We start from the raw sequence: 23,106 nt of genomic DNA on the forward strand, positions 1-23,106 counted from the left end.
AAGGCTTATTTAGCTCACAGTGGAAGTTTTAGTCTATATATATATTTTTTTCTTTAATTGACTAGTATATATATCACATATGTATAATTTGATACAGGGTCTTACCAGCGCTGGGATTACAGGCGTGCACCACCATGCCCATTCTCAGTCTCAATCACCAGTTCATTGCACCCGGGATGGGGCCAGCCTGGCATGTGGTGCCAGGGATTGAACCCCTGTCCCTGTGCTTGCCTAAGTAGGCGCTTAATGTGCTGAGCTATCTCACCCACCCTAATTAAAGAATATTAATAGGAACAAAAAAAGAATTTATATTTTCTCCCACAATATTTAAAGTTATGCCACAATTTTACTGGTTTTATGTTTAAAACTTTCATTTTGTGTGTTTTAGTTGTATGTGCACACTTTGATATATCCATATATGTATTTTCAGGATTTCTATGTCCTCTTTTTTTCCAGGAGACCACCTGCTGTCCATGACCTGCATATAGGCGTCATCTGGAGATTTCCTTCTCTCCCCTCTTGGGATAAATCATACTGCCCCTTATATTTTCTGTATTTCACTTCCTGGTTTTACTCTTATAAAACCTTGTGCTCCTGTTGCTAAGGTCCATTTTCAAGTAATTTCCTCATGTAAGATGAATAGGAGGGAAAGACACATGCTTAGGGATAGGACTAAAAATCTTTTGAGGGCCAGGGAGATAGTGCAGTAGAATAAGCACTTGCCTGGCAAGTGCAAGGTCCTGAGTTCAATCCCCGGTGCTGAAAAAAAAAAAAAAAAAAAAAAGGAAAGAAAGAAATCTTTTTGCTGTTATCCCTTAATGTCATTGACAGTCTCCTGAGGTTTTGAATTCTACATTGAGGGCCAGGGATGTGTCTCAGTGGTACAACACCTCCCTGGCCAGCGCAAGGCCCTGAGTTTGATTTCTGGTACCAAAAAGAAAATAGAAAAAAAAAAAAAAAAAAAAAAAAACCTTCTTAAAAAAGAAAAAGAGGGTGGCCAGGGAGATGGCTCAGTGGAATAAGCGCTTCCCTGGCAAGTGCAAGGGCCTGAGTTCAATCCCTGGTTCTGCAAAAAAAAAAAAAAAGAAAGAAAGAAAGAAAGAAAGAAAGAAAGAAAGAAAAATAATTCTACATTGAAAGTTACTGTCTTGGTTACTTTTTTCTCATTTCTGAGAAAATATGAGATACCCAAAATTAAGGAAAGAAAGATTTATTTAGCTCCCAGTTAGTGGAGGTTTTAGTCCATACTCGACTGGCTCCAAGGCAGAGCGGCTCCTGGTAGAGGGCAGCCGTTCATGGCAGTGGAAAACAGCAAGAGCAAAAGGAGGGGCAGCGGCAGGAGTAGCTAGCCAGCCTTGCTCCCTTCCTATTATTGTGTTCAGGCTGTCCGTCCCAGGGCAGGTGTAGCACTCACACCCACAATCCCAGCACTGGATCGTGAATTAATGACCAACTCTAGAAGCCGCCTCAATGACTGTATGAGGCTCTGGGGGGACAACTAGGCACAAACCATCACAGTTACTTTCTGTCAGAATTTTGAAAGCACTGTTGCCATCTGCCAGCCACTGTTGGCCCAACCGAAGGTAAAAGGAACTAGCACCCTCCACTCTTCCACAATTGCAGCTCAGGCTTCTTTCTTCTTTGTAAGATTGTGTGTTGGTCACCTTTCCATCTCTGACAGAATACCCAGAGAAAACAACTTAAAGGATAAAAGCTCCATCCGCATGAACAGCCCCAGAGGCTTCCGTCCATGGTTAGCTGAGTCCGTTGCCCTAGTACTGGGATGAGGCAGAAAAAGCACGGTGTGCACCTGTGGTGGGGACAAACTGCTCACCTCACTTGTGTCGCCAGGGGGCAGAAAGAGGAAGGAAGGAAGAGCCAGGGAGAAAGGGAGTAGGGACCAGAGATAGTCCCCAAGGGCGCGCCCTAATCTACTCCGGTCATCGAGGTCCTACTCCTGCTTCCCTTACCTCCCAATATGCCATTAAATTCATATCCCATCAGTGGATTAATCCACTTGAAGTTAGAGCCCTTGTGAGCCTAGCACTGCCCCCAAACCCACTCCATTAACCCCATGAGTTTTGGGGGACATTTGAAGTCCAGACCAACGTTAAAAGCGTTTCTTTTTGTCCTGATGAGGTGAAGTGGGGCTTCATGTTTCTGTAAAGAGTTGCTTGTCTACCTCTCTCCCCCTCTGTCTCCCTCCATCCCTCTTTCCTTCCTTCCCTCCCTCCCTTCCTCCATCCCTCCCCCTCCCCCACTCATTAACTAATTAATTACCAATGCCTCCGCTGCAGGACCCACTTGCCTCTTGCAGTTCCAGAAGGCAGCAGCACAAGTTATGGTTCTGAACCAGGGTGTGCTCCCTGGCTCTGAGACCGTCATAGAGTGCCAAGGATTCTACTTGCACATACAATTTTTCTTTATGTTTCCCTTTTCTTTAGTTATCTAATTCACTTTTCACCTTGGAATAAGTACAAAAATGATGGAGAACAAAAATTACCCCAACTCAAAGGGTAATTTTTAACCTAGAACAGAGTATTCCAAAGTAAGTGGCATGGTACACGTAGGACCTGTGAGTCTCACAGTCTAATGCCCGGGAGAGAATCCCAGGGTACGCCTGGCTTAAGACTTCTTGCTAGCCACGTGGACTTTCTCCTCATGCACTAGTGCTGTTTGTCTCTTTCCACAGCAAAAATCTCAAGGAAGTCCAACAAAGAAAAGCAAACCAAAAAAAGTCGATCACCTCAAAGGCCAGAAGGTTATTGCAAGGTGTGATGAAAACGGCTTTTATTTTCCAGGTAGGTTTCTTCTCTCCCTTTTTGAGACCTCTTTATTATAATAATTTAGTGCTGGGGCCAGAGGTTTCAAACTGTGCTTTCTCTAGAATACTGACATTTTATGAATTAGCCTAAGGATACTGCTTCTCACACGAAAAAGCGGTAGGCTTTCTCCCCCTACTGAGGCAGAAAAAAAAAAAAAAAAGAAAGAAAGGAAAATGTATTTATCTTTCCTATGTTTTGTTTATTGTTGTTTTGTTTTGCTTTTCAGTTTAGGACCTTGAGCTTGCCAGGCAGGCATTTGTGCTGCTGAGCTACATCCCCAGATGTATTTATCTTTCATTTGCTTAGTAAACAAATTTTTATTATACACCTAATATGTTCTATCATATATTCTCCTGAAAGTGCCTGTCTACTATAGTGAGTAAACACATGAATTCTTGTCTTCGTAGACGTTATATCTTAGTAAGGGAAACAGCCAAGATAGACGATAAAAACACATAACATTTCAGGTCCAGTGCTGCTGAGGACAGCCGAGCCAAAAGGTGGCTGAGAGTATATTTGGTTGTGATCCAAATATGGTGGCTAGTGAAGAGCTCCTCAGAAGGGTGACATATGAATAGACTCAAAGAGGAGGAATGCACCATGAAAGTATTTGGGAGAACAGAGTTCTAAGTGGGAAGGCCCAAGGCTGGGCCTTGCATGGCATGTTGAAAGAGGAGCACAAAGCTGGGGCCACGGAACCAGAAGGCTTTGCCAAGGAATCCTGGGGGACATGACTCTGGAGGGTGCAGTTCCTCGGGGAGTAGAGACATGGAAGGAGCTTTGTGGAGAGTGGGAAAATTTTTGTGAAGAGCTGGGGGTGACATAAAATGTCTGGAAACATCACCTGGAACTTAGAGGTTGCAAAAATAATAAAGCCCCTCGGAGAGGTAAATATGAGGCCAGTATTTTACAGGCTACTGCGCAGCTTAGGCTGGGCTAGACTCAGCGTGTACTGTTGGTCCTACCTGAGTAATGCCACTCAGATGACATTCCATCAGAGGCGCAGCGACATCTTCTGCCCCCATGAATCAGCCTGGCTGCTCTGGAGCTGCTCTTTTCCATTTTATACAAAAGAAGCCCCCAAAGAGTTGTGTTGGGCATGCACACAGCACTCACTGGGGACTCCCTTCTGTCACTCGCACAGAAGCCTTCCGGGGCCCAGGAAGTGATCACTTGAGTCCAGGTCTTCACTGGAACACATCGGGCTGGTTGGCTGCTGCCAGCTCTGCCCAGACCACAGCCTGCAGGGATTTTAGGTGGACAATGCACAGCTGGGTCAGTGTGGCTCATCCAGGAGGGGAAACGACTACCTCAGACAAACTGGAAGTGACAAGCGGCAACCTGAGCTTATCTGCATGGTGCTGGGCAAGAAGAAGACACCTTTCAAAATGTTATTAGGGGGCTGGCCAAATAGCTCAGCAGATTAAAGTGCCTGCAAGCCAGCGCAGGGGCCGGGGGTTTGATCCCCGGGCCTGCCATGCCAGCCCCACCCCCCAAGGCAAGCTGAGACTGTGACTGAGACTGGGTGTGGTGTCACGTTCCTGTAATCCTAGCTCTTGGGAGGCTGTAAACAGGTGGATCACTACAAGTCCAATCTAGTAGCGAGACCCTGAACACCCTGTAGTCCCTTCCCTAAAATTGAAAAAAAAAAAAAAAGTGTTATTAGGGTTGGCCAGATAGCTCAGCTGATTAAAGCGCATGCTGAGGCAGACGCAGGGACCGGAGTGTGATCGCCAGCATGCTGTGCTGGCCCCGCCCCCGGAGTGCACTGAAACAGTGATTGAGACTGGGCAGGGTGGCACATACCTGTAATCCCAGCATATGGGAAGCTGAGAGCAGGAGGATCACTCCAAGTCCAATCTGTGTAGTGAGACCCTGTAGCCCCTGTACTAAATCCATTAAAAAAAATGTTATAAGGTCATCATTTGTGGGAACTGGGTCCTCCTTGCTGTTGCTCAGTGACAAGAAGCATTTTAGTTCAGGAAATTCAGGGTGATTTCTGTCCTCTACCAGGCGAACAGATTATGATGAGAGAGTGTAAGGGGAGGCTGAATACTCACTCACTCCTCAGGGGAACACGTAGGGTCAGAAACCCCAAAGCTTCCACTCACCTGAATTCTGCCTCTGTCCTCTAGGAGAGGACTGGAGTCACTGTTTTTCTCTGCCTCCATTTCCTTGTCTTTCTAAGGGGTGTTTACAGCAATGAAAGCTGTTGTAGCCAGGGTTGGCAAGGGAATAGATTTAATATAAGACATAATTCATAGGATGATTTTATAATATTCACTCAAAAACTCAAATGCAGAAGGGTGCAAGAGGTCTGTCCATGCACTAAGGACCAAAGGATCCAGCTGAGGGCCTGGATCCCACGGCCGTGTCCTGCAGGAGTCCAGCTGGAGACCTAGAGCCCACAACGTCTCATGCAAGTCTGGACCAAGGATCTGCGCTGCAAAGGCCCAAAGGTCAGTGGCAGAAGCTCGAAAGTGTGCACCAGCAGGATGAAGGAGCTTGCCAGCAGGCTGAGGGAGCTGCACTGGGGCCAGGAAGCGACGCTCAAGGTAAGGACCAGAGCTGCCCCGAAGAGGGCCCCAGCCATGCTCAGCCATGGCGAGGACCTGAGCTCCTCTGCTGATGAAAACAGCTGAGCTCGTATCAGGAAAACAGCGCGAAGGCCCCTCCAGGAGCATCAACAGCGCACCGTCTGCCTCCGGTTCTCCTTTCTGCAGCTGGCAGCAGTCCTCAGGAGGGGCATCCACACCCGGCACTAGGCACTACACTGACTCTGTTCAACTCAGTAAAGCTGACCGCTAGTTAGTCCACCACAAAAAACAGCTGAAGATTCCTTTGCAGATCAAACGTGATGCTGCGAGCACGTCCTGGGTCCCTGAGGTGCTATCGTCCCATAAGAACTCCCAAGAGACACCACCAGTGGTCTCCCGGGAGCTGGGGGAGCTGCTCTTAACACTCACAGCCACTCAGAACCCTCATCTGCAAGTGAGAGGTGGACAACACCAGAAAAGCTGTGAGCCCAAAAGCCATGAAGAGCAGAACACAGGGCACTGGGGCAGCAGAGGCAGGCAGGTAGAGAGGGCACTGCGGCCAGAGGTGCTCTGAGGAGGTGGCACTTAAGTGGGGCTGTGACCAAAGGAAGGCCTTGGAGAGGTTTCAGAACTTCCAGTCTCCAGCCTGAGCTCCTTAGGTTTGGACCAGGTCTTCGCCAGCTTACTGTCTGAAGCCCAGGCCCTGAAAGAGTTCCCAGAGGGATTTCAGAGCCTCCAGAACAGCCCCACCTCTCTGGCACTAAGAGCGGAAAGTACAGGGCCAGGGGCCCCTGAAGTTGGAGCTCTGTTGAAGCACAGGGCACGAGGACTGGGCAGATGGAGGCCACGCTGCACTGAGCCCTTCAGCCCCAGAGCACAGCTAGCAGGGAGCCCAGGTCAGCCTGCTCTGGGGATGGATGCAGCCCCGGAAACCACACCGCATGGACCAAGAGGGCGGGGAGGAGAGGACAGCACCAAAGAGCCAAAAGGAAGTCGCTCAAATGAGCAGAAGGCCCAGGTTCGCTGATCCACAGCAGAGGTGGCAGCCTTTTCTGTGAAACAAAGAGTGACTTAGGCTTTGTGGTCTCTGTGACACCTTCTCACCGTGGCAAACAGTGAAGAACCACAGCGCAGGCTTAATGCTGCATACCGCCAAGTCCGCAGCCACGCTTTGGGGAGGATCACATGGGCCTGCACTACATCTCAGCACCCCAGGTCCTTACCTGTGAGCCAGGGAGGCTGTGTAGGTCAGGCAGGGTGTGGGGTGTCAGGGTCCCCTTCATTCTTGGGTGAGAGCAGCATATATATATATATGTTTTTTTGAGAGAGAGTCTTACTTTGTAGTTCAAGCTGGTCCTGAGCTATCTATTTAGCCCAGGCTGACCTTGAACTCCCATCTATCCTCCTACCTCAGCTTCCCGAGTGCTGGGATTACATGTGTGCACCACTGCACCTGGACCTGTAATTATTTTCAGAATAAAAACTTGCTAAAAATAAGTAGAGTTTGTTTTACTAAAAGTATAAATAAAATCCATTTATGATAGAATATAAAGATTTTTTTAAAACTGAGTTAGACATTTTAATTCAGTAAGACAATATATCATGGAAATATGGCTTGCGTGTGTACGCTCAAAAAAAAAAAAATACAGGCCTGCTGGTGCACATCTGTAATCCCAGAAGCTGGGGAAGCAGAGGCCGCAGGATGACACACTCAAGCCCGACCTTGACAACTTAGCAAGACCCTATCGCAAAGTAGAAAATAAAAACAAAAGGCTGGAAATGTAGTTTAGCATGAAGATTCTGAGTTCAGTCCCCAGCACTAACCACACACACACACACAAACCCCTCTAAGTATATCTAAAAGACAAACTTCTTTATTCCTTTTTTGGTTGTAGAGTTTAGGAAAACCATAATGTATGTTCAACCTTTGGATTTATTTGGGTGCATGGAGACTCGTATCGCTTCTCTTCTTTCACAGTTTAACAATGCCCACATTCTATCTCTGTAAAGGAAATGAGCTAAAATAAATGAAGAAATCCAATGGTAAGGGTGTTCTGGAAAAGGGGTTCAGGGTCTCACCACAGTGCCCCACTGGGCAGACATTGGGGGTGCTGAAACAAGCTCTCCTTTTCCTGGCATTTGGGGGTTCAAACCAGTACAGTGTCTTTGTCCCTTTGCACTGCTCAAACCCAAGCAGCATCAGACAGTCCCCCAAGCAACCCCATTTCCTAGGGGCCTCCAAGGGGCAGTGACTTCAAGGGACAACGCCATGACTCACTGCAGACCACAGATGGTGCCAACCTAAGGGACTGGGTGTTGCCGTCTTTATAGTTTGTTGTCTCTGATTCTTCCAGGGGTTGTGAAGCATTGTTTGAGCCGCACCCATGCACTGGTGAGCTTCAGGTATGGGGACACCAAGGTTGTGCCCACCTGCTTCATCACGCCTGTGGGGGGCGCCATGCCCTGTCCACTGCTGCAGGTACCTGTTCCACAATCTGCTATGGGCTCCTTGGTACCATCCATGGGTTTGGAGTAACAGAATGGCAGGGCCATGGTGAGGGCCTTTGCTAAACTCCTACAGGAAGCTTGTGTTGGGGCAAAAACTGCAGGGACCCATCGTGTGGTGTGACTGTGATCTGCCAACCCCTCTTACCCACAACCCTCACAACTGTAGAGTGGCTGACATTGCATCTTGTGGCTCTTGTCACTCTACAAGACAGGAGACAGTGGGAGGAGAAAGTTGCTATGGCTCCTGGTGCTCTTGAAGCTTTAAGCATAAAGAACACATTCCACTGTACAAATGACAAGGACAGCGATAGCACTCTCCTTGACGTGGTCGTTTTCAAGCTGCCTGGGAGGCTGCAGTGCACTTCAGCCCAAACATGCACCTCACCGCCGAGTCACGGCTCCTGAGTTCCCTAAAGCTGTAGTGATTCTGGGAGGAGAGAGATGGCCTTGCAGAATCTGGAAGAGAGGCACAAAGGCAGGGTCACCGGGTAGCCCTGCTGGTCTGTCCTTGCTTTCCTGATCAGATCCGCAGCACACCTCTGTGCACCTTTCCCAGGCAGCTGGCACATGCCTGCACTCTTTATGGGCCCCTTTGCAAGCTCCTCTTCCTGCTCCAAGTTACCTCTTGGTACCTTTGGCCCGCACGTGCCATTTAAAGCAAGATGAACGAAGCCTTTCCTTTGTTGGGGTGATGGCCCTTGTGATACAAGAAGATGCCATTCAAATCTATGCCAAACTCCACTCCATAGAGCAGTTCCTCCAGCTGGTCTTTGTAGGGCTGGTTTCAAGACCCTCGCCATCTACCAGCTTTTCCTGGAGCCTTATCAGTTACCAAAGCCCTACCAAAATGGGGTTTCCCCAAGCTCACCACAAAGTTCCAAGTGAATTCCAGGGAGTGTTGGAACTCTTCCTTAACTGAAAAAAGTCCCTATTTGAATTTTAGCATGAGTGCTTGCCTGGGGTTGCTCTGAGGCAAGCTTTTAGAAACATTGTCTTTGAGGCCTATAAAGTGACCTGTCTACTGTGAAATGTATTCCCCTCTACAGGTCGGAGACTATGTGTTTGCCAAAATTGGGACACCTGAAGGATTTGACTTCTATGTCCCTGCCATTGTCATAGCACTTCCAAATCCAAGTGTGGGCTCAGAAAAATTCTACACAGTCCTGAAGTGTAACAACCGGCGAGTAAGTAGACTTCATTTAGAAAGGACTAGGCAGAAGAGGGTGGCTGTGGCCGGGCAGTTCCTCTCTTTCCTGGACCCCCAGATGTTCCAAGAATGATTCCCCCAGCCGTGTCTACTTCCTCCCTGCCCATCCGCCACCTGGATCAGATTCAGTGTTCCCATTTCTCCTGTGTCAGGCAGTCTTTTGTGATCATGGCCAAATTGTGCTTTGCACTGGACAGCTGGGCAGGCTCACTCCAGGTCCCTGGGACACCACTCTCTTTCATGCCTGTCCTCGCTCTCCTGCCCCAGGGTCCTGTGTAACCCCTGCAGATATGGACATCTCCTGGGTACCCCCAGCCCCAGCCCTCTCTACCACCTCCTAACCTGTCTCCTGGGATGAGCTCATCCTCACACACCTCTCCTGTGCCAGGCAAGGCAGAGCTGAGCCCCAGCCCTACATTTCTAGCTGGGTCCCCCTCAGCAGCTCCCTCCTGCTGACCCACGGGCATCTCAAAGGCAGAGTCCGCCTTCTCCCCAAGAGTCTTTCTTGTACTCTACTTTCTCCATCAGGGGTGCTACCATCTGGTTCCCCATTCCATCCCTGTTTTAGGAATCACCCTCAGGGGTGGCAGGGATTGGTGACAACAAGGGACACAGGAGTGGAGCCATCTGGAAAGAGCCCAGCTGTACAGTATAAAAGACCTGCATTTTGGATCCACTCTCTATTGGTTGTCTGACCTGGGCATTTTTTCTCATCTCTGTCTTCCGGAGTGGTTGTAAGGCTTAAAGAAAACATAGGTAGAGGATCTGTGTGGCTTATGCTCAGGGATTAGGTGTGACAGGAGCAGTAATGATGGCGCTGCCACAGTTGGTAGCACCACTCGAGCTCGTTCCTTAGGGCTCCTCACAGCCAGTGAGTGAGGGTGATGTGGTTCAGTTTATCACATCTGGTTGATTCACTTTCTAGACAGACATTTGTTAAGCATCTGTGTTTTCTATTGAGTTGTTTATCTTTTCATTGATTTACCGAGATTCTCTGTGCCTTCCGAATAGTAATTCTCGGTGATCCATGCAGCATGCTGTGGGGGGGGCTTGTAGTGCCCCGTGTTCGTGTAAGGAAATCATCTTCCATCAAGCCAGGGAAGGCTCTTGCAGGCCACAGAGCAGGAAGAAAGGATGGAGCAGGAGGACATGCCCTGGTGTTCAGCCCTGCGCTGGCACTATCTATAAGCCAGGGACCTCTGAGGAGATGTCCCTGGGCACGCCCCAGGTGCACAGAGTGATGAGGCAGTTGGCCCAGGATGCCCGAGGAAAAGCCCAGGGGGAGTTGGCCCACAGGGGTCCCTAGAGGCCAGAGCGGCATGGACGGGGGGGGGGGAAGGACACTGGAGAGAGTTCTGATAAGGGCTCGACTTGGCAACTGACCTAGAATTTGAAGAAATAACAGATAAGCTCAATAGTGACTTTCACGCAACAAATAATTATCCAGCAAGAGTGAATCTAGCCTGCTCTTTAGTGTCACCCTGAATAAGACAGTGACCAGTACCAGTAACCAGTATGATGGTTAGAGCAACAGCAAGATGATTTCTGAATTGTGGACTGCTTTATTTAAATTGAGTAAGCTGTTTTGGTTTTTTTTTTTACAGGAATTTTGCCCTCGGAGCGCACTTATAAAGATCAGCCAAAACAAATATGCTCTGTCTTGCTCCCATATAAAGTCACCCCCAATTAAGGAGGAGCCCAAAGTGTAAGTGCACCCGACTTTCACCCCTGGAATGCTAACATCTCTTTGAACCTTTAGCTCACTTCTGAGTTGCCATCCGAGATCTCTTAACGATTAGGACAGCTTCCTACTGGCCAACATCCTACTGTAAACGTCATGGGGACCATTTTCCCTCCGATGTCACACCATTTGCCCGCTGTGTGTCCTCCATCTGGTCCTCATCTCAGTCAGTGTTATTTGCCTGGCCCTCCAGAAAGCTCTCAGTGCTGTAGTGAGTGTGAAGCAGTCGCTTCCCTTTACCCCCGAGGGTTCCAGGCCTCTGAAGGAAGCTGCTGCGGCGCGTGGAGCACTTACCCACCTGCCGCTTCCACGCTGAAAGCCGGAAGTGAGGTGCCGGCCATGCTGAGTGTGTGTATGTTGGGGTGGGGTGTGTGCAGTGGTTTCTGGGCCCTTGGTGGAGAGAATAAATTGTCATCTGAGAGCCCGGGAGATAGCTCAGCAGCATAAGTAGTTGCCTGTCAAGTGCAAGGTTCTAAGTTCGATCCCCAGTACTGCAAAAAAAGAAAGAAAGAAAGAAAGAAAGAAAGAAAGAAAGAAAGAAAGAAAGAAAGAAAGAGAAAGAGAAAGCAAGCAAGCAAGCAAGCAGTAGGATTGCTGAGATTGCTAACGATGGACTCACTCAAAGTAAAGAGGAAAAAGTGAAAGGCTGAGAGCAGGCCAAGCCCAAATCCAAGGGCCAGAAAGGGGAGCAAGGCTGGAGCTGGAGTCCTAACCCTAGAAAGACAAATGCAGAGCTTGAGCAAGGGCTGCGTGTAGGGTTGATAGGTTGTCTGCAAGGTCCAGCCTTCTGGCTTCCTCACAGAGACTTTCAGACGGCCTCCCTCCATCTCTTAGCCCGCCTTTGGGCTTGTGGAACTCTTGGTCTTTCTCTATGATGTCAGAGCCCTGGTGCTTCTCTCTGTCCAAGGCTTAGCTGGCCATGAGGTCTGGTCAGGAGGCCCACCCTGTCCCCTCAGGTCCCCACTCCTCTGTGTTCTCTGGGCTCTTCAATTGGTTCTCCATAGCGCCTCTCCAGAGAAGCCTTTACCCAAGAAAAACCTGGGTTCCTCTCCCCACTGCAAAGGCAGCAGAAACACTGAAAGGATAGCCTGAATTATTTTTTATGTATTTGGTACAGGGTCTTAGTATGCAGCTGGGACTCACAGTGATCCCCCTGTCTCAGCCTCCCCAGCACTGGGATTACAGACCTGCACCACCACACCTGGGCTTAGTGGCCGGCTCAGTGCACCTGGGGGCAGGGCCTGTATGGCATGTGGTGCCGGGGATCAAACCCCCATTCTTGCACTTGCCCAAACAGGCATTTAGTCCACTGAGCTATCTCACCAGGCCTGACAGCCCGAATTTGGAGGCAGATTTATTTACATCAATGGGCACAGATAGGGATCATTCCCAGAATCTCAGCCCCCATCTCTGAGGGTTGAGAGCTTTTATATGATGCACAAGTAGGAGGCACGAAGGTGAGACCAAGCAGCCGGGCAGCTCTGATTGGCTAGCAGGGTGCGGTCATTGATTACAAGGGTAGATTAATGATTGTCAGTCCATGATGCTCAGCACAATGGTACAATCAGGCATCCTGCCTGTTCAGTTATGCTCTCATGGTTACAGGAGTTGAGAAAGTAATTACAAAGCTATGCAACAGTGACAGAGCTGGGCAGTTTCAAAAGAACGAAGTTTTGAAAAGAAGTTTCTCCTGTAGTTTCTCCCATCACGCACATGCACACACACTCCCAAGTGCAGAAGCTGCCCTGGCTCCGCAGCGCCCAGTGCCTTCCTCCTCTCCTCCACCTGTCCGTGTACAGTTGGCCTCCTGTCCCTGTACTACTTGCCTCCTTTCAGTCCCTGAGCATCAGGCATCAGCTGCAACCCCTCTGCAAGAAGGATTTCCACAGAACCTGCCCGGCCCCTCTCCCACACCACAGCCAATGAGCCCTGCGCAGCCTGACCTGCTTGCTGCTCAGTTTTTAGTGGACAGTCAACATCTCCTTCCTCCCCAGCTGCTCCTCTTGAGATTTGTCATGGCTGCCTCTGTGTTTCTCCCTGCCCAATTTCACCCACACCATTGCTTCTATGACTTTTTAGGCTAAGGACCCCGTATCTCCTCCTCCAACCCAAATGGCTCTCTTGGGCTCTTGCCACAGGAGTACAAGCCCCAAGAGTGGGACCTGTAGTGAGTCTTTCTGGAACCATCCCAGATGGTTGTAATGGTGGCTCCTTCTTCAGGTAGCAATGGTGGCACCTACAGTGAAAAAGGCCCTGGAAAACAAGACTTAGTTCATATCTGGCCTCATTGTCACTTGGCTTTGTGCCTCTGAGATGGTGCCTTATCATCTCTGAGCTTCTCCTTGTCCTAGGATGAGGGTTAGGAATGGCCCCTGGGTGGTCAGCACATGGGGACAACTGCATGATCTCCAACTGCTCAGTGGATACTTCTGCCTGAGGGCACAGAATCTTGATTCAGCGCAGCTAAACCAAAGCCATGGCTCTCCACATACCTGCTTCTATTCCAACTGTTCTTGCCTCGGTTGATCTTTCTACCCAGCAGTTGGCTTCTGGTTGTCTCTGGCTTCTTCATGTTCCTCACTCACCACACATCTATCTGTTCCAAGCTGTAGTGCTCCCAACTCACAGGTCCTTCTCAGCTCTGCTGTCGGTTAAGAGCTTCTGTTTCCTCCAGCCTCATCCTGCCTTCACTCAGGCCTTCTCCGGGGGCCTGAATAGACAAATTCTCCTCCTGTGCAAACCTTTAGAGTCCCGCATGCACCCCTTCCTACCTTCATGCAGCCTCTTGTTGACCTGACCCAGCCCAACCAGGGCACACGGACCACACCAAACTGTTTGTCCTTGTTTCCCCATACTGTGGTCTTTGCAAGTCTCTGTGCCTTTGCCTAAACTACAGTATTCCCTCCCCAGAATGCTATCTGCCCTTGGCCACCTGGAGAATTCCAGGATCAAGCTTGAGCCCACAACCACCATCCATGCTCTGCGCCTAACCCTCTCGCGTAGTAAGATGGCCATACTGAATCGTGTAGAGGTTTTCATGAAGGGAAATATCCCTTTTGTTGGACTATTTCTTAGGCCATTCTCTAATTGCTATTTCAAAATGCCTAAGACAAAATATTTACAAAGAAAAGAGTTACTTAACTCACAGTTTTGAAGGCTGTAAGTCCAAGATCTGGCTGCCCCATGCATTCAGCCTTTGATGAGGACCCTCTTGGTTATGTGACAAGATGGCAGAGGTGATCTAGGAAGAGACCACGTGGGCAGACAGGAAGCCAGAGGCAGGGGAAGGGGCCATCATGCTGTTGTCTAGCTCCTGATTCTCACCTACTCCACGAGACCAGCATGAATCTCTTTCAAGGGGAATGTCTTGGTTACTTTTCTCTCATTTCTGGGACAAAGTACCCAACACCCAAAATGAAGAAGGGAAAGATTTATTTAGCTCACAGTTTATGTAGATTTCAGTCCATACTCAGCTGGCTCCAAGGCAGAGTGGCACACAGCAGAGGGCAGCAGTTCTTGGCAGTGGAAAACATCAGAGTAGCAAGAGCAAATGGGAGGAGCAGCGGCAACAATGGCTGCAGAGAGCAAGTCTGTCTCCCTTATGTTTCATTCAGGCTATCTCCCCAGGCCAAGTGTAGCACTCACACCCATAATCCCAGTGGATCATGAGTTAATCATAAACTCCAGAATTCCACCCCATGACTGCATGAGGCTTTGGGGGGGGGGTACAACTGAGCACAAACCATAAGAAGGACCAAGCCCCCGAGAACCCCGTCACCTCCCCAGGCACCATCATATGAAGGTCTGCCTTTCAGTGAGGCTGTACTGAGGCCCATGATCTGGCACATGAACCTCTGGGGCACAAATAACATCCATATCACGGCAGACCTGGCCAGGTGGAGGCCAGTCAGGCTCTGCCCCTGAGCCCCAAGTACCAGGCCCAAGCCCCAGCATAGCTTCAGCGACTACTGAAGGAACAAATTGCTTGTGACTGCCTTATGAATGCCGGTCCTTGAAGGATAGAGTTCCACGGAGGAGCCTCCCTTACTGAGTAGTTACTGAGAACGTACACTGCAGCCCTTCATTCTCTGTCTAGATGAATGTATGTATTCCATTTAAAATCACAGCCCATAGATAGGGTGCAGTGGTGCTCACCTATAATCCTAACACTTAGGAGGCTAAAAACAGGAGGGTCACTCTGAGTCCAATCTGTGTAGTGAGACTCTATAGACCCTGTACTAAATACATAAAAAAAAAAAAAAATAAGTAAATCATAGCCCACTTTTGGTTGGTGTCAAAATCCTACTCAAAAGATAGGAGTTAAATTATAGAACGCTATAGAGGACTAGGAATTATCTATTTCCTCTGGACTCAACCTTATCCATCACTATTTTCTAGTTAAAATCCTGTTCTCTTTATGTTGAGAAGTCTTTGTTTCCCTCAATCCCCAGGCCTTATTTCAAGGTCTTAGTTGCTAATTAACTCCTCTCACTTTGAGGGCTTCACACAGTGGATGTGTTCATTGAGTCCCAGGCCCCCACTGTAGCTTCCACAGTCCGGTATGCTAGCTGCCTCTCTGGGTACAAGAGGCTGCATCTAATTCTCCTAAGCAGAGGTCAACCTGCTAAGTTTAGCGCTAAATCTGTCTCTGTTTCTACGACTGGGGATTGCCAAGCTGAGTGCAGAAATGATGACAAGAGGGCTCGTGTTGCCTCCACACTGACTCTCCCTTCTGCAGGTCTTTCTTTAAGAAGCTCTTTCTCACTCGCAAGAGCACCAGTCTTCAGGCAGTTCCTTAATCAGTGTGCAGTCCGTTTTGTCAAAAGGGACTGTTAAAAAATCCGAGTGCTTTCCAGATGGGCTGCTAAAGAGGTGTACCCTAAGTTACATGTCCAACAGGATACCATTTTACTAAATTTACTGCTCAAATATTGAGTCCATTACAGCCATCGTCTTAGGCACGGTGAGATGGATGGAGCCTAACTCCAGACCACTGTGTGGCGCAGGGTGCCCTGAATTCAGCTATCCATCTTCTCTTCCTTCCTTCCCAGAGAAAAACTCCAGTTGTGGGTGACTGAGAGTATTTCCTACAGGCCCTACTTCTGGTGCAAGACAGGAAGGGAAATATTGGCAGGGTAAAAGGATCACAGTGGATCAAGCGTGGCCAGAGCTGATGCAAGTTTTTATTTTCAACCCAACAGTTCATGCCTAAATGACTCTTGGAGACTATTAACAAGTTGGCTCGCAAAATACATCCCGCATAGCACGCATGCCAAGTGAACAGCTCTCACAGGCAAGCACCGCCATATTTGCCTGTGAGGTAGATGAGGCTGGTGCTGATTTCTCTCCCTCACACCACACAATTTTGAGAGGGGTATCAGTGGAAAGAAATGAATATTTTCCCCATTCTTCTTGCCCTCAATAGCTTTCCTTTATAGCTGGTAGGGTCATAAATCAATCTCTGTCTCTTTCTGTCTCTGTCTCTGTCTCTCTCTCTCTCTCTTTCTGTCTCTCTATCTCTCTCTCTCTCTCTCTCTGTGTGTCTCTCTCTCTCTGTCTCTGTCTCTCTCTGTCTCTCTGTCTCTCTGTCTCTGTCTCTCTGTCTCTCTCTCTCTCCCCCCCCCCCTTCTGAGACAGGGTCTCACCATGCAGCCCAGTCTGGCCTCCAATTTAAAATCCTCCTGCCTCACCCTCCCAGGTGCTGGGATTATAGCTGTGTTGTGTACCATGCCTTGCAGCTAAATATCTTTTCTGGGGAAAATGAGTCCTATCTTGTCTATAATTTTCTTCATTTAGAGAACACACACCACCATTTCTCTGCATGCTATTGGTAACTTTAAGGAGCACACAGAACAGGAGGACCTCCCCTGTCCCCACCCATTTGGCCTTCTTCACCTTTTCCCAGGCAGGGGACTTAGAGACCAGGCTCCTTTTAGGCTGCCTCTCCTGATCCTGTTCACATCAGAGTGCAGTGGCCTCTGGCTGCTTCCTGGGGCCACCTGGTGGGTTTGATGCTTCAGCTTTTAGCTTTCTCCACCAAAGGGAACTTACCACTTATGCCAGGCATCCTCAGCCTGCACGGGCTGGGCTCCTGGCAGCCTAGAGGGGCCCCACACACCTGGTGGTGTGCGCCTGGCAGGAAAGCTCCGCCTCCGGAAGAGCTGGAATCCACCCACCCACCCTTCACGGCTTCAGCAAAGTAACCTCCAAGACACTGCCTTAAGAGGACTCCCCTTGAAGGACTGAGATTTCCTTTTAAAATATTAACACCATTGTAAATGTGATCTCAGGAGAGCCAGCTGGATTAGTCACTGGGTTTGTGCCCCAGAAAAATTTAGGGATGAGTGAAGGAAGTTACCAGTCCTGAGCTAGGAGAGTTCTGCCCTTGCTCTTTGTGGGCACCCTGTGGACTGGGGACACGGTCATGTGGGAGGTAGGGCCTATGACCAGTTCCCCAATCTTCAGGCTATCACTATCCCTCTGTCCCTGAAGTCCCTGATTTCTAGTGTGTCCCCTGGAAATGGTCGTTCCCACACTGTTTAGATCCATCTCATGGTGTGGCCTCCTGGTGTCCTCCCACAAGTGGTTCTGATGTCACCTACAGTGGCTCAGAGGCTCAGTCTCCCTGGTCACTGCTGAGGACGTTTCCCTTGAAATTGATAAGCCTCTGTGTGTGATTCACCCCCTCTGGTCCTGTCTGGGCAATTAGGAGCCAGTTTCCTGTCATGGAAATGCCCAGTCAGCCAAAAGCCCTGCCTGCAAGTGTGCTGTCCTGTCTCATCCTCCAAGACAACTGTCACTGCCTACTCTCAGTTCAGCGGGGGTCCCAGCACTAGGCGTTGGGGGACACCAGGGCTCATAGAGATGGGCCAAGCCTCAAGACCAGTGCATCCTTCTCTTTAGATCCATTGCTTGAATTGGTAGACCTCAGAGCCTACTCAGTCCTCAGATACCTGCTTGGCACTAGCCCCCGAAATCCCCTAAGACTGCCTTGCACACAGGGATCCTCACAGAAGAGAGGCCCGGGGTAACCTAGCAAATGAAGGGGGTGGGTGAGACCCCAGGAGACAGGGAGCAGATGCACACAACTTCTCAGAAAGGGACTAGCTGAAGGCACAGAGCAATGACCCCACCCCCACACCAGCATGCACCCATTTGTCATCACAGGGGAGCAACCCACTCTGGAAGTTCAAAATCTGAAACTTTCTGAGCACTGACAGTGGAGAATAACACACCTGACCTCATGTGGTGGGTCAGTGTCAAAATATAGGGGCACTAGGTGAGCACAGGGGCATGAGCCTGTAATCCTGGAGGATCTCGTTAGATCAGGAATTAGAGGCCATCATGGGCAATGGGCAGCATAGCAATATCCTATTTGTGAAAGAGAGAGAACAGAAAAGAGAGAAGAAGGAAGGAGGGAGGGAAGGTAGGAAGGAAGGAAAGAATCTGCTACACCCCTGAAACACTGGTGTGAGGACTGCATTTTTAGGGGGACCCGGTGACATTACTCAGTTCCAGAACCAGAGAGACTCTCGCGTGGTGTGCATGCATCCTGCCCAGTGGGCTGCATGGGGGCAGGAAGAGCCTTTCCTCCAGCTTTTTGCCTCAGTGAAGAAAGTGAAGAAAAGAACATTAACTGCAGAGTAATCTTTGCATGTGTTAAAATATGCTAAACTTTCCATTTCTGGCGTTCTTGTTTGCAGTACAGGGGATTAAACCCAAGGCCTTGAGCGTGCTAGGCAAGCGCTCTACACTAAGTTACACCCCTGTGCTTTTCATTTTAAGCCAGGGTCTCACTAATTTGTGATCCTCTTGCCTCAGCTTCTCATGTAGCTGGAATTAGAAATGTATGCCACCATGCTTGGTTGTGTTTCTGCTATTTTTAAAATGGATTTTTAAAGGATCTTATTATAAAAACAGAAGGTCCTTGGAGAAAGGCCCAGCCCCTTGGCCTGCCACTGCCCAGGTGCCCTCTATCACTTTGATGGGAGTCTTCTGCAGAAATACTCTACCTTGGCAGCCTAGACTGTAAAATTTAGGCTTCTGTTATGTTATGTTTATAGGCATCTTGTATTCCTCTGGAAATTAAAAGTTTTGGGTCTTTTTAAAGGCTATAAAAATAAAGCCTTTAAAGGGCCAGCCAAATAGCTCAATGGATTAAAGCACCTGCTTAGGCAAATACAGGGGTTGGGGGTTCAATCCTGGGCCTGCAGGACTGGCCCCGCCCCTGGGGTGTGCTAACACAGCGATTGAGACTGGGCGTGGTGGCACAAGCCTGTAATTCCAGCACTTGGGAGGCTGTAAACAGCAGGATCACTACAAATCTGATCTACACAGTGAGACCCTGTAGACCCTGCCCTAAATACAACAAATAAAGCCTTTAAAATATCAAAATATAGGCACATTTGCCATAAAAAATATAAATCACTAAAAATATTGTGTAATGCCACCCACTCCTGGCTATGGGAATAAAAAGCAGATACAACCCCACTGCCAAGGTGTCTCATGATGAATGAGCAAATATTGTAGAATCTGAAATCTAAACACTTTCAGTCCTAAACATTTATGATAAATGATAATTGATGCCATTTTCTAGGGATTCTTACATGTTCACAGCCTTTAGTAATGAAAATGTATGTTTTGGGCGGGGGAGATAGCTCAGTAGAATAAGCCCTTGCCTGGCAAGTGTAGGGGCCTGAGTTCCATCTCTGGTGCCACCAAAAAAAGAAAGAAAATGTATGTTTTCTGTTTTGTGATTTTTTTCCTCCACCAAATAATGTCTTCTTTGCTTCTTCCCATGAGCATAATCCCTCATTTCTTCTTGTTGTTATGTTTCATTTGAGACAGAATCTCACTATGTAGTTCAGGCTCACAATGAACTCACTATGCAGCCCAGGCTGGCCTCAAACTTGGGATCCTGCTGCCTCAGCCTCCTGAGTGCTAGGACCACAGGCCTAAGCCTCCACATCCATGCCATCTCGAAGCACCGGGCAGCAGAAAACGTCCACATCCACGCATAGCCAGCCTCATATTTATTTATATTTTTATTTTTTGTGTGTTTTAGCGAAGGGTCTACAGGGTGCTGGCTTTCTTATTTCAATGTTCTGCCTAAAATTCCACACTCCAGGCGGCCTGTAATTTGCCCGTGCAACCCATCCTCCTCTGCGGCCCTCCTTTGCAGGTCCCTTGGGGCGAGTAGGTAGGCTCCTCCACCTCCCTGTTTTCTGTGTGCTTTTAGTGTGTCTAGAAGCCTCTGCCCCCAGCCCCACCCAACGCTGCTCTTCCCTCTGAGGGGTTACAGGGTACAGACTAGTCTGTGATCAGTCCTAACACATGGCAAATACAGAAAAAGGAACCAGGACGTAGTGACTTAGTTGAGGGGAGGGAGAGGTTACAGTTGCAGGTCCCAAGGGGCAGATGAGGCAAATACAACCTTGCAGTGCGATTCCCATGCCATCTCGAAGCACCGGGCAGCAGAAAACATCCACATCCACGCATAGCCAGTCTCATATTTATTTATATTTTTATTTTTTGTGTGTTTTAGCGAAGGGTCTACAGGGTGTTCAGGGTGTCATTAGTAGATGGGACTCATAGTGATCCGCCTGTTTACAGCCTTCCAAGAGCTGAGATTACAGGTGTGTGCCACCACGCCCAGCCTCAATTGCTGTCTCTGTGCCCCAGGGGCGGGGCCAGCACGGAAGGCCTGGATCTAATCTGCTGAGCTATTTGGCCGGCCCCTTCCAGCCTCATATTTAAAGATGATTTCTCTCTGACCTCCTAGAAAGCCTTTTTCCGGAGTTACCACTACTGTTTAAGCCATCTTTCAAATCTCTCTTTGAGATTTTGCTCCTGAATCTGAGTCTGACTTGTAAGAGGATCACACGTGGTGAATCATCATCCACTGAAGAGGAATTTGAAGGATAGAATGTTCAGAAATAAAAATCTCTTTTGCAGTTTATTATCTTTTACTTGATAACTTCTAGAAGCAGCAATGATCTAAAGTTAGAATAGAAATCAGAAAGATTTTTTTTTTTTGGGGGGGGGGGGTCGCTGGCTCAGGATGCCTGAAGGGCAGGTCTGGTAAGGCACGAGGATCTGGGGATCAAACCACAGTATCCCGAGCCTGAGTGCCTTTGGTTTAAGCAGGCACTTAATCAACTGAGCTAATGGGCAGGAACCCTAGAGTTGCAATCAAGCAAAAAATATCAGAGTGAAGGTGGGGCGATGATTGAGGTGGCCGATACGGACACGAGGACAAAATAAGGCTTAACGCTACATGACTCTGAAGGTTCTGAAAAAGGTGAGTTCTGGAAATAGCCAAGATGACACAGCTGGATGGGGTCACGGTGTTCCCAAGATGCCTTCCTTGAAGGACAATCCTTCTGGATAAGTAATTATCTGGTACAATTTCTAAATCATAAATCTGGTTCTATGACTTCATAGTCATGCCTAAGTTTTTTCAATGAAATACAAGGTGCTTGCTGCACCTTGAACAGGGTCATTAGAGGAATGTCGCTGTGGGAGAAGGTCTCTGTCATAAGAAGCTCCAGTTTGGGGCTGACTGGAGCTGTCATAGCACCCACTTGGATTACTAGCCACATGGTAATTCCTTCACTGGCTTGGCCAGATCTGGGGTCCAAACATATAGGTGCTATGCTTGGTGTGAGGCTCCCGGACACCAGTGCTTGTGGAGGTAAACTGAGGGGAATTCAGCACAGCTCCAAGTATTCAGCATAGCTCCCATGGTTTCTTTCCAGGGGAAAGAGAATGGTAGACAAAGAGCGGCACAATCCTCATGGAGCTTGGGCAGTGCGGTGAAACAGTGGCTGTCAAAACCAGGGCATCCCTGATGTCTCTGTCTCTGTCTCTGTGTGTCTCTCTCTCTCTCTCTCTCTCTCTCTCTCTCTCTCTCTCTCTCTCTCTCTCTCTCCCTTTAGGGAAGACAAGGACCTGAAAAACGGTACTTTCCCACTCTGGTCAATGAAAGAAGTTGACACTGTGGATTTCAAAGAACCCAAACAGGAAAATCCTAGAAGAAAGAAAAAGAAAACCGCCAACAGGCCGCCTCTGCAGGAGATGACATCCTCAGACTCAGACAGCGCTTCCCACGGCACCAGGTCCCAAGAATGCCACCCCAACTCATACCCTAAGCCCAAGGGGGGGGCGGGAGTGTGCCACTGTGCAACCCCAGAGTATGTTGGTGCACCGAGTCCAGGCCAGCTGGGTCCAACCCTCCCGAGTAACAGTGGCATCCACTTCCCCAGAGAAGGCCCTCGGCCAGGGGCCTAGGACTCAGCAGTCCTCTGGGAGCCACCAGAGGAAGAGGGCGGTCGTCGAGGAACCTACAGCAGTCTAGTGGCAACTAAGTTGATGAGAGTCAGCGTTCCTACAGGGCTATTCAGACCTCAGTGGGCAGCACTGCGGAATGAGCCCCTCCACTGAGGTAAGGCCGCCCCTCAGCCCACCTCTGCCTCCCTGTGGACAGCAAAGGCCCAGGTCTTCCCCACCTCCTCCCGCTTGGTTCCCCTCCCTGTTGGAGGGTATTGCTCCTGGCTTTCTCGGACTCCTTTTACCCCTTTCTTCCACGTCTTGACCAAACATCTCAGCCTCTGGTACATGCCCCATGCTCAGAGGTGCAACCTGACAGGTTGCTGTCAAAGTCTTTGGCAGTTGGGGCACTTAGCATCCAAGCCTGTTATCTTGTCTTAAGATGACCACCCCATCTGAGTTAGGGATTCTGTTCTCCACACAAGGGTTGGAATTAAGACCTGACAACCGGCCTGAGATCTGTGAGACAGGGCATTGTGTATGTTATTGTTTCCTGGACATTCTGACTGGGCCTTCCTAACTCTCTATATCTGTAGTCTGTTGTAGGTTCCTCGAATTGAGAAGCAGAATAAAACTCTTACATTGGAAATATTTAAAATCTGCTGGGTTCATTCATTGTTGCTGTTTCCTATGAACACATCTTAGCAGTGCCAAAGAAAAGAGCAGCCAAGCGTGACGGGGGGCCAGGGGCCAGCAGGGTGCTGTCAGACACCTGCAGGGTGCTCTCTCTGTTGTTCCCTCCCTCTCACTCTCTTTATCTCCACTTTCTTATTGGACCAATCACTACTGACTGGAGGGTGTGAAGGGATAAAGCGTTAACAGGACTCGCAGATATTACGTGACTGTACTAGTCTTACGTGACGATCCATGATGTGTTCAGAGACTTAGTTTACATCTATGATGGCGAATCTTCCAGAGCTTCCAGTGATACAGATGACCGCAGCGGCCTGCCTGCCATAG

At 48.9% G+C, this 23,106-nt stretch overlaps 1 protein-coding gene across 2 annotated transcripts in view; it reads left to right on the forward strand.

The window, feature by feature from the left end:
* Positions 1 to 22,740, forward strand: part of Vwa3b (von Willebrand factor A domain containing 3B) — a 226,717-nt gene extending 203,977 nt beyond the window's left edge. The window contains exons 23-28 of one of the 2 annotated variants that reach the window (XM_023717542.1): positions 2,693 to 2,801; positions 7,717 to 7,841; positions 8,917 to 9,054; positions 10,682 to 10,782; positions 21,756 to 21,935; positions 22,083 to 22,740. In XM_023717542.1, the coding sequence (XP_023573310.1) occupies positions 2,693 to 2,801; positions 7,717 to 7,841; positions 8,917 to 9,054; positions 10,682 to 10,782; positions 21,756 to 21,935; positions 22,083 to 22,107 (678 nt within the window). In that variant the 3' untranslated portion in view covers positions 22,108 to 22,740. Of the gene's footprint in view, positions 1 to 2,692; positions 2,802 to 7,716; positions 7,842 to 8,916; positions 9,055 to 10,681; positions 10,783 to 21,755 lie in introns of both variants that reach the window. The other variant, XM_023717541.1, reaches the window with a different exon arrangement.
* The last annotated feature ends 366 nt before the right edge of the window (positions 22,741 to 23,106 follow it).

The sequence above is a fragment of the Octodon degus genome, unplaced genomic scaffold (genome assembly GCF_000260255.1).
Source record: "Octodon degus isolate 3935 unplaced genomic scaffold, OctDeg1.0 scaffold00052, whole genome shotgun sequence".
NCBI classification, from domain to species: Eukaryota; Metazoa; Chordata; class Mammalia; order Rodentia; family Octodontidae; genus Octodon; species Octodon degus.